The sequence below is a fragment of the Coregonus lavaretus genome (assembly GCF_964263955.1).
Source record: "Coregonus lavaretus genome assembly, chromosome: 2".
Taxonomy (NCBI): Eukaryota; Metazoa; Chordata; class Actinopteri; order Salmoniformes; family Salmonidae; genus Coregonus; species Coregonus lavaretus.
In genome coordinates, this window is record NC_139989.1 from 48,110,298 (window position 1) to 48,125,032 (window position 14,735).

The following is a 14,735-nucleotide window of genomic DNA, read 5'->3' on the forward strand; positions in this document are numbered from 1 at the left end:
GGCTGGCCGTCACAAGTCGCAAGATTTTATCTGGAGAGAGAGGGGAGAAAGCATAGGGTAGGGCAGTGTGAGCAGGACCAGCAGTGTCATTTGACTTAACAAACGAGGATTGGATGTCGTCAACCTTCTTTTCAAAATGGTTGACGAAGTCATCCACAGAGAGGGAGGAGGGGGGAGGGGGAGGAGGATTCAGCAGGGAGGAGAAGGTGGCAAAGAGCTTCCTAGGGTTAGAGGCAGATGCTTGGAATTTAGAGTGGTAGAAAGTGGCCTTAGCAGCAGAAACAGATGAAGAAAATGTAGAGAGGAGGGAGTGAAAAGATGCCAGGTCCGCAGAGAGTCTAGTTTTCCTCCATTTCCGCTCGGCTGCCCGGAGCCCTGTTCTGTGAGCTCGCAATGAGTCATCAAGCCACGTAGCTGGAGGGGAGGACCGAGCCGGCCGGGAGGATAGGGGACATAGAGAGTCAAAGGATGCAGAAAGGGAGGAGAGGAGGGTTGAGGAGGCAGAATCAGGAGATTGGAGGGAGAAGGATTGAGCAGAGGGAAGAGATGATAGGATGGAAGAGGAGAGAGTAGCGGGAGAGAGCGAAGGTTGCGACGGCACATTACCATCTGAGTAGGGGCAGAGTGAGTAGTGTTGGAGGAGAGGGAGAGAGAAAAGGATACAAAGTAGTGGTCGGAGACATGGAGGGGAGTTGCAGTGAGATTAGTAGAAGAACAGCATCTAGTAAAGATGAGGTCAAGCGTATTGCCTGCCTTGTGAGTAGGGGGGGACGGTGAGAGGGTGAGGTCAAAAGAGGAGAGGAGTGGAAAGAAGGAGGCAGAGAGAAATGAGTCAAAGGTAGACGTAGGGAGGTTAAAGTTCCCCAGAACTGTGAGGGGTGAGCCATCCTCAGGAAAGGAACTTATCAAGGCGTCAAGCTCATTGATGAACTCTCCAAGGGAACCTGGAGGGCGATAAATGACAAGGATGTTAAGCTTAAATGGGCTAGTGACTGTGACAGCATGGAATTCAAATGAGGAGATAGACAGATGGGTCAGGGGAAAAATAGAGAATGTCCACTTGGGAGAGATGAGGATTCCTGTGCCACCACCCCGCTGACCAGATGCTCTCTGGGTATGCGAGAACACATGGTCAGACGAGGAGAGAGCAGTAGGAGTGGCAGGGTTTTCAGTGGTAATCCATGTTTCCGTCAGCGCCAAGAAGTCGAGGGACTGGAGGGTAGCATAGGCTGAGATGAACTCTGCCTTGTTGGCAGCAGAACGGCAGTTCCAGAGGCTGCCTGAGACCTGGAACTCCACGTGGGTGGTGCGTGCAGGGACCACCAGGTTAGAGAGGCAGCAGCCACACGGTGTGAGGTGTTTGTATAGCCTGTGCGGAGAGGAGAGAACAGGGATAGACAGAGGCATAGTTGACAGGCTGCAGAAAATGGCTACAATAATGCAAAGGAGATCGGAATGAAATGAACTAAACATCTGGGAAAGGAGAGAGCGGGGCCTCCCTCACCACAACACCCAAATATAACTCTCCCAACTTCCACCTCAGAAACTATAATTGTTGTAAACTACAGCGGTTCAATGTTTTCTAGGAATAGACTAACTTAGTTTATTCAGCTAGCTAACTTGGTACAGTATTCTTCCGTGAAAATCGTCCAGGGCACCTAGTCATAAGACGCCACAGCCAGCTAGCATGCCGGACTCCAACAACACGGTTTAGCACCAATACTCGGCCACAACAAACCACCAGTGTGTCAACACTCCAAACAGATCGTCCGTGTCTAACGTTGTGGGTTAGTCCCGACAGCTTGAGCGAGTCCGTCGTCAACTTATTCAGCCAGTTAGTTAGCTAGAATAGTTAGCATACTAGCTAGCCATTGCTTTCAGACAAAGAAGAAACCCCTCCTTTCACGGCACGAACACACAGAGAGAGCCAAGCTAACGTTAACTAGTCACCCATGTCCCGAATTCCTTGAACGACTCTTGCTACCAATATGTAAAAACAAAACACAAATGTAGGTTGTGACTTACCCCTAGCAGCTACTGTTAGCTAGCCAAGTGCAAAGCTAGCCACTGAATCGACTCAGCCAGTTCGCGTCTGTTCGCTAGGTCGTTCCAGCTATTGTTTACTAGTAGCTATCCAGGTATCATGGGTAGCATGGTCATCTGAATCAGAGTTAGTTTGACAACTGGAGTGAAAGAGGAGCGATTACGATAGAGGAAACAAAGTCTAGATTTAACCTTAGCCTGCAGCTTGGATATGTGCTGAGAGAAGGGAGGAGGTTGAAAAGGCTTGGCATGGGCCCTCTAGTCCTCAAAAAGTTATACAGCTGCACCATTGCGGTACATCAAGACTAACACATATGCACACTCACAGGACTCTACACACTCACGCACACTCCAACACACACACAACATGCACACACACTCACATACAATCATAATTTACGCTGCTGCTACTCTGTCTATCATATATCCTGATGCCTAGTCACCTTATCCCTATACATATCTACAGTGAGGGAAAAAAGTATTTGATCCCCTGCTGATTTTGTACGTTTGCCCACTGACAAAGACATGATCAGTCTATAATTTTAATGGTAGGGTTATTTGAACAGTGAGCGACAGAATAACAACAAAAAAATCCAGAAAAACGCATGTCAAAAATGTTAGAAATTGATTTGCATTTTAATGAGGGAAATAAGTATTTGACCCCTCTGCAAAACATGACTTAGTACTTGGTGGCAAAACCCTTGTTGGCAATCACAGAGGTCAGACGTTTCTTGTAGTTGGCCACCAGGTTTGCACACATCTCAGGAGGGATTTTGTCCCACTCCTCTTTGCAGATCTTCTCCAAGTCATTAAGGTTTCGAGGCTGACGTTTGGCAACTCGAACCTTCAGCTCCCTCCACAGATTTTCTATGGGATTAAGGTCTGGAGACTGGCTAGGCCACTCCAGTACCTTAATGTGCTTCTTCTTGAGCCACTCCTTTGCTGCCTTGGCCGTGTGTTTTGGGTAATTGTCATGCTGGAATACCCATCCACGACCCATTTTCAATGCCCTGGCTGAGGGAAGGAGGTTCTCACCCAAGATTTGACGGTACATGGCCCCATCCATCGTCCCTTTAATGCGGTGAAATTGTCCTGTCCCCTTAGCAGAAAAACACCCCCAAAGCATAATGTTTCCACCTCCATGTTTGACGGTGGGGATGGTGTTCTTGGGGTCATAGGCAGCATTCCTCCTCCTCCAAACACGGTGAGTTGATGCCAAAGAGCTCGATTTTGGTCTCATCTGACCACAACACTTTCACCCAGTTCTCCTCTGAATCATTCAGATGTTCATTGGCAAACTTCAGACAGGCCTGTATATGTGCTTTCTTGAGCAGGGGGACCTTGTGTGCGCTGCAGGATTTCAGTCCTTCACGGCGTAGTGTGTTACCAATTGTTTTCTTGGTGACTATAGTCCCAGCTGCCTTGAGATCACTGACAAGATCCTCCCGTGTAGTTCTGGGCTGATTCCTCACCGTTCTCATGATCATTGCAACTCCACGAGGTGAGATCTTGCATGGAGCCCCAGGCCGAGGGAGATTGACAGTTCTTTTGTGTTTCTTCCATTTGCGAATAATCGCACCAACTGTTGTCACCGTCTCACCAAGCTGCTTGGCGATGGTCTTGTAGCCCATTCCAGCCTTGTGTAGGTCTACAATCTTGTCCCTGACATCCTTGGAGAGCTCTTTGGTCTTGGCTATGGTGGAAAGTTTGGAATCTGATTGATTGATTGCTTCTGTGGACAGGTGTCTTTTATACAGGTAACAAGTTGAGATTAGGAGCACTCCCTTTAAGAGTGTGCTCCTAATCTCAGCTCGTTACCTGTATAAAAGACACCTGGGAGCCAGAAATCTTTCTGATTGAGAGGGGGTCAAATACTTGTTTCCCTCATTAAAATGAAAATCAATTTATAAAGTTTTTTACATGCGTTTTTCTGGATTTGTTTGTTGTTATTCTGTCTCTCACTGTTCAAATAAACCTACCATTAAAATGATATGAAATGATCATTTCTTTGTCAGTGGGAAAACATACAAAATCAGCAGGGGATCAAATACTTTTTTCCCTCACTGTACCTGTATCACCCCAGTATCCCTGCACATTGTAAATATGGTACTGACCTTGTATATAGCTTCATACTTTCTCATGTTCTTCTTATTTTTATTTCTCATGGGTTTCTGTTCTACCTTATGATATTGATTACTGCACTGTTGGATTTGGAGCTTGCAAGAAAGGCATTTCACTGTACTTGTGCTCGCGACGTTAAAAACTTGAAGCTTGAATTATTCACAAAACCAAGGCTGGAAAAGGTATAGATTGACTGCAGTATTCTTTGAGTTTACCACTCCGAGAATTCTCTTTGTGCGAACCCCACTCCTTTAATCCTTCTCTAGTTAAAAAGAGGCTCATAACTTCAAACGCCTGAGTGAACATGAGACGCAGTGATTGATAGGTGTTCGTTTTGTATTGTCTTGCTTTGGGAAAGCAGGCCAACAGAGTTTGGTCTTTGGCCAAGAGATGCTTTCAGAACGTATATAAATAGGATTCTTCTTTTCTTTTAGTCTCTCTTTAGAGAACAATTGGCTTGGATAAGCCAACACCAGCGTTGTCAACACACAACATCCTTCCCAAGCCTGTTCGCTGATCAGCCTCCAAAAAGAAGAGTCTCTTTTTATTTTTATTTTTTTATTTTATTTTTTTTATTTATTTTTGTTTTTTCTTTTCTTTTCTTTTAATTTTTTTTGGGGGGGAATGGATCAGCTTAATATTGCAGATAGATTGTATCTTCTATCAATGTAATTGTCTGCATCACTTCCAATCCCCCATGTTTATTTTTATTTTTTATATATATATTCCCCTTTATTACTTTTCAACCCCACCATCCTTTCCCTACTTGGAGTAAATTAGTGAACAACAACGCCCAGGCCTCTACTTCCGGTCTATACTTACTATCTACACCTTATGGACAGAGTTAATTTTACAATAATTCTATATATATATATTTTATGCTCCTGAACTTCTTCTACTCTCAACCTCTCCGATCATTTTCATGATGTCCATCCGGTTTGCTTCTAAATGCCATATCTTTCTAACTGTGCTCTTTCCCAAAAGCTCCCAACATACAACCTATATACTTATTATGGACACAGTATGCTTACATTATTAGCTATCTTTGTTATTATTTGTTGTTATTTGTTATTAGTCCCATCCTTCAACTCTATTCAATACCTCCCATCTATCTCTTAACACCATCCATATAGGATTTCTATTTGCCATATATATTTCAACCGTACTGTGATGTTTTACAAAAGTTCTGAACCTTTCTATTCTCATTGCTTCTACAGATTGTGAATTAAAAATAAACATTTTTGCTAAAAGTATTATTATATTATTGATTGATTGACTATGACTTTTCAGATCACCCAGTAATGCTATCTGCAAGGTTAGTTCCAGGTAAATATTGCAATCCTTTAGCCATTCCTGGACCTGTGTCCAAAAACAAGCTACAAATGGACAGAACCAAAACAAAAAGAAGAGTCTCTTTGTTCTTTTTAATGGTGTGTTTGACAGTAATGGTTACTGTCCATTAACTGGCCCCTCTGGGCTTGGCTGCAGCGGCTCTCAGAGAGGACAGAACCGTGTTTAGAAAACAGACGGGGAGGAATGGCTGTGCTGCTGTGAAAACGCAGATGAGAGAGCGATAATCAGCTGATGGAAATAGACTCATTGAAGGGAGACTTCACGGAGGAGTGGAACTAGACAGCAGCTGTCTACCCCACCTGTCTCTCTCCTCCCCTCTCTGTCTGCAACCTTGATTTTTCTCTCTACGCTGCACTGAACTGAACTTTCATAAAGGCAAAATTGCTGTAGACACAACTTTTAAAACATCCAATTCCTTTTGTAGTCATTTGAAAAGGAAGTACTGCAGTGTCTGTTATTTAATGTAGTTATGGTGATGTGACAAGTATTGTGTGGTTGGCATGAGTACCCTGCCACTGCAGTGACATGAGGATTCACTGGCATCATAGATGCAGGGGGCCTGTTGAGGCACTTTGCCTGGTCATGGCAAGGCATTTGTGATGACATATGTTGCATCCACTCTTCACAAAAGCAGAACAATAAATCACAATTGATCAGTCATATTAGTTGGGAGCTCATCAGGATGAGACTGGAAACTATTCAATCCTATGGTTCTAACCCCTCAACCCTCTGGTTTTCTCTCAGATCCTGGTGCACGTGGGCTTCCTGACAGAGGAGGCAGGGGACGTGTTCAGCCCCAAGGTCCTGAAGGGAGGTCCCCTGGGGGAGATGGTCCAGTGGGCCGACATCCTCACAGCCCTGCACGTCCTGGGACACAACCTCAAGATCTCTGTCTCGCTCAAGGAGCTGCAGGGGTGAGTCACGATGTCATATTCTATCTATGTCTATATCTTTATGTAAGGATGGGACCTATCACAGTGGTCAGACTGAGCCTAGTGGTTCGGAACTTCTTCCTCTGGCTCAGAGTGTATGAAGTCATGCATGAGAGAGGGCTTTTTCAGCACCATGGACAGCTCCAGGGAGAACCGTGCTGTGGCCATTCTAACTGTTATGTCAATTCTTAATCCCCTCATCACCATGCATGCTCTAGTCCTGTGACATATATTTATTGAGAGTCATGTGATGTTTGTTGTGACATCATGATATTTTTCCCACTTTGAGCTGTTTTTGCACACACATTTGACAACTGAACAAACACGCTTATTTCTCTGGCACTCTTGTCATACATACCTTATAAACACTCAAACCTCTCTATTTAAACTGTCTTACCTTTCTTAGGTGATGTGTAGCTATGTATAAGGCAGCCCATCTCAGGGTTCATTCCCACACAGTGTGTTTGGTCACATTTGGAGCCTCCTGTCTCCCTATGGACTGGAGTTCCAGACAGACAGACAGACAGTGTTTATGTGTTCCTCTTCCAGCTCACCGACCCCAGACTGATAGCAGCGTCTGGCTGGGCCACAGAGCAGCATCCGGTCTAACCAAGGCTTTATTTATCCATGTGAAAAGATAACGCTATTGATTTTCAAACCGGCCAGGTGTGACTGCTGGAGTTAAGAGAGCAGATGGATCAATCTGGGAGTAAATGCCATAAAGGTCTTGGAGGACTCAGTCCCTGCCTCTACCATTCTCTCTCCTTTTATCTTTCTACCTTTCCCAGCTTCACGCGGCCTGGTCAAAATTGCAGTGTTTAAGTCGACCTGGTGATATCGGATATTGTCGATTCCTGCCAGTGCCGACATGAGGCTGAGACAAATTGGACAGGCAGCAGCATATGATGTTGCTTCTGTTATTGAACACATATTCCTCACTGTGGGGGAGCGTCAGAGTTAGAGCTGCACTGATGACTTAGAGCTACCCTGTGATCTCAAATTGCAGCTTGTGAAGAAAAGGGTATTTGATAAGAGTAGACTAGAGATCAGTGAGAGCGGATGGGATTCTGCCTCTACTGCCCACGCTATTATTTACCTCACTAATTGGTGTCATGGAATATTGAATTACTGCATTCAGTCACCACAGGGAATGTGTCTTGTGAATGTTGTTGAAACCGCATGAGACTCTGACAGTAATTGTAAATCAGGAATGAATTGGAGCTGTGCTAAAGCCAAGGTTGGCTCTGTTTCCAAAGGTTAAAATGCTCTTTGTTTGCGTGCGTGTTTGAGTGTGCATGTGTTTGTTTGTTTATTGGTATATTTGGGATATGTGAATGTGATGGCCTACTATAAGGCCCATGCAGCTCTCTATTTATCAGGAAATGGAATGTGCAGCCTTAGAGAAAATATAATGGAAGGTTGAAATTGGAGCCTATTGGATTTATCAGACAGACCATTTTCCCCTTTTTCTCACAGAGAGAAAAGAGACGTAGTACATTAAAGAGACGCTTCCCACTCTTTTCTTATGATCCTATCTTCTCAAATTGGCCAGTAAAAGAGATGCTGAATGTCCAATAAATCCCTTTCCAGGACCATTAATGAATAGGAAAATAGGACATTTCTCTCTCTCTCTCTCTCTCTCTCTCTCTCTCTCTCTCTCTCTCTCTCTCTCACTATTTCTCTCTCTCTCTCTCTCTCTCTCTCTCTCTCACTATTAAGTTGACAGATCGTTATGTGGGTTGCGCTCCCACAGATCTATTTAGATTTCATCCTCCTATCTCCCCCACTCAGCCTGGGAAACGTGTCATCCTAATATCCCATGGTCTGCAGCGGCTGTTATGAGAGGACGATGGTTGATATTGTTGTTTTGCAGACCATGGGTTGCTTGGTTTCATCCAAACCACCAGGTACTGTAGCTACTACTAATCGAAGATAGATGTAGATTAGTAGTAGCGACAGTACCTGGTGGTTTGGATGAAACCAAGCAGTTGGCTTGTCGTTGTAATTGTTTCTAATTTGTCACTTCCGTTCCCCCTGCCAGCTCTATGGACTAGTCCCCTGGCTCTCTTTTTTCATAAAGATATTTTTTTTATTCAGACATCTTCGTTCCACTCTCTACTTTAGCTGGAGTCTTTTTTCTCTGTATAAGCTTCTGGCTCGCATTGCCTGCAGATGCTTAACTAAGATGCTTTCGTATATTTTCAGTGATGTTTCTGGACAGAGAGGAGGAAGCTCCTTTGCATGCAGCCAGATTCATGAAGTCCTCCTTCGCACAGAAAAACAGCTGTAAAAGACTAATATTCACCCAGACTCCAAGGACTGTTTCATCTGTTAACTTTCATGATTAATGGTAGCCCGCTTTTCTGTTGCGTTGCGTTTCTGTTGCGTGATTCCACAATATGAGGAACATACATAATTTGAACCCTTAGCACGAGTCCAATCAGAAGCATGATAGAGCCGTGCAATAAATGACGAGTGGGTTCAAACTGATCTGGAATCAGCGATTGTGGCCACAACATCCCCTCTCCTAGCATCGATAAGAGCATAGCTACTATGTGTCTGGGAAGGAGGCACTAAGAAACATAACTCTCCCTGTCGTTTTACCCCTATCAAATCACCCTTTGAGGCTTATTAGGCTTCCAGAATGGGGGCTGCTGTGTGTGTGCCTGCAAGTGCTACAGCACTCTCTCACCCTCCAGCCTTTCCAATCATGTGCTTTTGTTTCTCTGCTTTGAGAAGCCAAACTAAAGTAGCACTGTTAAAAATAGACTGCTGTGTGTTTACAATATGTTGCAGTGCGCAGCAGAATCAGAGTTGAGAGCAGATTTTTATCGCTTGCATTGATCAAAGCATTTGGGTCACGGCAAGATAATATCATAGAATCATGTGACATGATTTAGCTGCAGCGAGAGGGATTCAACTTCATCCAAGAGTTGTAGCGTGATGCCTAAATGAGATTGAGACCAAAGGACTATATGGCGCGTTTCTGACAAGGTTGCATGTCAGTTTTCAGTCAGTTTGTATCACTACAGTAAACAACATATGGATGCAATATATTGCAATCGCTGCCAGTTTCCTCTACCATATGCTGTATTGTACATTGTAACATTGCTCTGTGATTTGTTCCACTTGAACATTGTGACATTTAATTGGACACACCCTGTATTTTGAAAAATAGGACCAAATATGAACACCCGTTATATACTGTATATATATATATACTGCAGTAGACATGGAGCAGGAGAGCCCAAACACAGTTCATTGATCCAGTAGCCTACACATACACAGAGCTGCAGTGGTATCTGCTAGCTCCACTCAATCTTCTCCACATTGAGGTTTTGACTCACAGGACTGACTGCACAGAGAGCCAAAAAGTGGGCGGTCAAAATTCAACACTAACAATAAGCAATCAGTGAATAAAATTGCGGAAAAGTGGGTTTTCCACCTTAAGAGGAAGCTGTGCTTTTGTTGTTGACAGAGGCACCATCTGAGTCTCTTATACCCCACTCTCTCAACTGGCTCATTAGTATGCCAGGCTCCGCTCTGGCAAGCAGGTCTCCACGCTGGCACTACCCTCTCTCTGCCCATTTATTTTCTTCCACACTGAGCCCTTTGCACCCCATGTCCCCACCCCGGCCTCCTTCCTGTGAATGTGGCACGGCATCTGCCACGGCCAATTCTCCTCACCGTCTGACTCCCGCCTCTCTGTTAGATATACTGTAGCTGAGCAGAAGTCTAAGGTTCTCTGGCAGCACGGTGCAGGTGGCCAGTCCACTCAGTGGGATACACCAAGATGGCCTGGTGCATGTGGCTGGTGCTTTTCTCATGGGGTGCCAGTTCATCCTCCCCTCCTCTCTTCTTCCGCTCCTTCTCTCTCCCTCCCTCCCCCCTTCTTCACCTACTCTCTCCCTCTCCTGCCGAACTCCCAGCAGGACTGTCAGCCCCAGATATCTTTCCTCTAGTGTGTGCGTCAGACTCGTGTGCACGTGCTTGCATGTGTTGCTTTTTATTCAACTGCTGCTCATTTTCAGCTCCATAACTGCAAATGTAATCCCCCTGTTCTCCTCTCCAAGTTTGCAGGGATTTTCATATATCCAATTAAAGCCCTGAACACAGCAGATTTAGTGCATTTGTGTGCAATACTGCCTCATGGAGTCACATACTGCTTTGTCATTATTATACATTTGTTCTCACATTATCACACCGCACCTTTTATCTAATTTATCCCTTAAATAATTTATTTATACGTTCTAAAACATGTTCTATTGGCAAACCTACAATCACTGAAGAACAAACTGGACGAGCTCCGTTCGAGACTATACTATCAACGGAACCTGAAGAACTGTAATATACTGTCTTTCTCTGAGTCTTGGCTGAACTAGGACATGGATAATATACATCTAGCTGGTTTTTCTATGCATCGGCAGGACAGAACGGCAGTGTCGGGTAAGCTCAAGGGGGGAGGTGCGTGTCTCTTTGTTAACAACAGCTGGTGTCGCGATCTGTAATATTAAGGAAGTCTCAAGGTTCTGCTCGCCTGAGTAAGAATACCTCATGAAGGAGGAAAAAGTAAGGAACTTGCATTAAAGAACATAATTGGTTAAAGAAAATTGTGATAAATAAAGTTTACCAGTTTCATTTAAGGACCAAAAGATTGACAGCCGTCCCATATAGATTGCAAAATAGTTGAGAAGAGATTTTTTACGTACCGATTCCATGGCATAGTGTTTATGAATTGATACGTAAAACGATGCCGGATTCAAAACTTAGAATTTTTCAATTTAAATGATTATATAAAATTATTGCTACCAATAGAATGTTATTTGTATGGGGGATCAAATCTTCCCAGCTCTGCAGATTTGGCTGTGAAGATACAGAATCATTAGATAATTAGTTTTGGTACTGTCCATTTGTAGCTTGTTTCTGGACACAGGTCCAGGAATGGCTGAAGGATTGCAATATTTGCATGGAGCTGACCTTGCAGATAGCACTACTGGGTGATCTGAAAAGTCATAGTCAATCGATCAATAATATAATAATACTTTTAGAAAAGATGTTTATTTTCAATTCACAAACTGTAGAAACAATGAGAATAGAAAGGTTCAGAACTTTTGTAAAACATCACAGTACAGTTGAAAAATAAATGGCAAATAGAAATCCAATATGGATGGTGTTAAGAGATAGATGGGAGGTGTTGAATGGAGCTGAAGGATGGGACTAATAACAACAACTAATAACAAGATAACTAGTGTAAGACATGCTGTGTCCATAATAAGTATATAGGTTATATATTGTGAGCTTTTGTGAAAGAGCACAGTTAGAAAGATATGGCATATAGAGGCATACCAGATGGACATCATGAAAATGATCGGAGGAAGTTCAGGAGTAAAAACAAACAAAATATAATTAGTGACTGTGTCCATAAAATGTATATAGTATGTATAAGCATGAAGTAGAGGCCTAAGCATTGTTGTTCACTAGTTTACTCCAATTAGGGAGGGGATGGTGGGGTTGGAAAGTAATAAAGGGAAATATATATATATATATTTTTAAAGGGTGTGTGTGTGTGTGTGTGTGTGTGTGTATACAGTGAGGGGAAAAAGTATTTGATCCCCTGCTGATTTTGTACGTTTGCCCACTGACAAAGAAATGATCAGTCTATAATTTTAATGGTAGGTTTTTTGAACAGTGAGAGACAGAATAACAACAAAAAAATCCAGAAAAACACATGTCAAAAATATTATAAATTGATTAGCATTTTAATAAGGGAAATAATTATTTGACCCCCTCTCAATCAGAAAGATTTCTGGCTCCCAGGTGTCTTTTATACAGGTAACGAGCTGAGATTAGGAGCACACTCTTAAAGGGAGTGCTCCTAACCACAGAAGCAATCAATCAATCAGATTCCCAACTCTCCACCATAGCCAAGACCAAAGAGCTCTCCAAGGATGTCAGGGACAAGATTGTAGACCTACACAAGGCTAGAATGGGCTACAAGACCATCGCCAAGCAGCTTGGTGAGAAGGTGACAACAGTTGGTGCGATTTTTCGCAAATGGAAGAAACACAAAAGAACTGTCAATCTCCCTTGGCCTGAGGCTCCACGCAAGATCTCACCTCGTGGAGTTGCAATGATCATGAGAACGGTGAGGAATCAGCCCAGAACTACATGGGAGGATCTTGCCAATGATCTCAAGGCAGCTGGGACCATAGTCACCAAGAAAACAATTGGTAACACTGCCGTGAAGGACTGAAATCCTGCAGCACCTGCAAGGTCCCCCTGCTCAAGAAAGCACATACAGGGCCGTCTGAAGTTTGCCAATCTGAATAATTCAGAGGAGAACTGGGTGAAAGTGTTGTGGTCAGATGAGACCAAAATCGAGGTCTTTGGCATCAACTCAACTTGCCGTGTTTGGAGGAGGAGGAATGCTGCCTATGACCCCAAGAACACCATCCCCACCATCAAACATGGAGGTGGAAACATTATGCTTTGGGGGTATTTCTCTGCTAAGGGGACAGGACAACTTCACCGCATTAAAGGGACGATGGACAGGGCCATGTACCGTCAAATCTTTGGTGAGAACCTCCTTCCCTCAGCCAGGGCATTGAAAATGGGTCATGGATGGGTATTCCAGCATGACAATGACCCAAAACACACGGCCAAGGCAACAAAGGAGTGGCTCAAGAAGAAGCATATTAAGGTCCTGGAGTGGCCTAGCAAGTCTCCAGACCTTAATCCCATAGAAAATCTGTGGAGGGAGCTGAAGTTTCGAGTTGCCAAACGTCAGGCTCGAAACCTTAATGACTTGGGGAAGATCTGCAAAGAGGTGTGGGACAAAATCCCTCCTGAGATGTGTGCAAACCTGGTGGTCAACTACAAGAAACGTCTGACCTCTGTGATTGCCAACAAGGGTTTTGCCACCAAGTACTAAGTCATGTTTTGCAGAGGGGTCAAATACTTATTTCCCTCATTCAAATGCAAATCAATTTATAACATTTTTGACATGCGTTTTTCTGGATATTTTTGTTGTTATTCTGTCTCTCACTGTTCAAATAAACCTACCATTAAAATTATAGACTGATCATGTCTTTGTCAGTGGGCAAATGTACAAAATCAGCAGGGGATCAAATACTTTTTCCCTCACTGTATATATGGGGGGAAAAAAGAAAAGAAATTTATGGGGGATTGGAAGTGATGCAGACAATTACATTGATGGAAGTTACAATCTATCTGCAATATTAAAGCTGATCTACCCCCTAGAATTTTTTTTAAAATAAAATAAAAATAAGAATACCTCATGATAAGCTGTAGACCATACTATTTACCAAGAGAGTGTATCTATATTTTTTGTAGCTGTCTATTTACCACAACAAACCAATGCTGGCATTAATATCGCACTTAACGAGCTGTATAGAGCTATAAGCAAACAAGAAAATGCTCATCCAGAAGCGGCGCTCCTAGTGGCCAGTGATTTTAACGCAGGAAAACTGAAATCCTTCTTACCTAATTTCTACCAGCATGTCACCTGTGCAAATAGAGGCATAAAAACTCTAGACCACCTTTACTCCACACACAGAAATGCATACAAAGCTCTCCCTCGCCCTCCATTTGGCTAATCTGACCATAACTCAAGCCTCCTGATTCCTGCTTAAAATCATTTTTTTATTTTTTACTTAACACTTATTTTTCTTAAAACTGCATTGTTGGTTAAGGGCTTGTAAGTAAGCATTTCACTGTAAGCTGTTGTATTTGGCGCATGTGGCAAATAACATTTGATTTGATCACACTCTGCGTAGCCGATATGAGTAAGACCTTTAAACAGGTTAACATTCACAAGGCCGTTAACATTCACAGACGGATTACCAGGACGCGTACTCAGAGCATGCACTGACCAGCTAGCAAGTGTCTTCACTGACATTTTCAACCACTTCCTGACCCAGTCTGTAATACCTACATGTTTCAAGCAGACCACCATACCTGTGCCTAAGAACGCCAAGGTAATTCTTCAACTGGGAAAATGTTCACGCTGTACAACATTTTACAACATGACGTCACAATCAGAACGATTGGAAACTTTTTCACGCTGGGAAGATTTTTACATGACACAAGGCACTGTACACAGGTGAAGCCACAGTATGAAGTACGGTGGGTTGCTGTCAGAAACACTACATGTCATAATAGAAAGCTGTATATTGTTCAATCTACTGCTGCCCCCAGGGAAGGTATGAATGCCACTGCTCGAGCCATGGTGAGGTTCAATTACTTCTCTAACTTTTCAAGGTCAGA

At 43.4% G+C, this 14,735-nt stretch overlaps 1 protein-coding gene across 2 annotated transcripts in view; it reads left to right on the forward strand.

The window, feature by feature from the left end:
• LOC311102524 (alpha-1,6-mannosylglycoprotein 6-beta-N-acetylglucosaminyltransferase B-like) overlaps positions 1–14,735 on the forward strand; it is a gene marked incomplete at its 5' end in the record, with an annotated part of 85,610 nt that overhangs the window by 35,124 nt on the left and 35,751 nt on the right. For both annotated transcript variants that reach the window (XM_084143897.1, XM_084143896.1), the window contains one exon: positions 6,262–6,431. In XM_084143897.1, the coding sequence (XP_084000023.1) occupies positions 6,262–6,431 (170 nt within the window). The remainder of the gene's footprint in view (positions 1–6,261; positions 6,432–14,735) is intronic.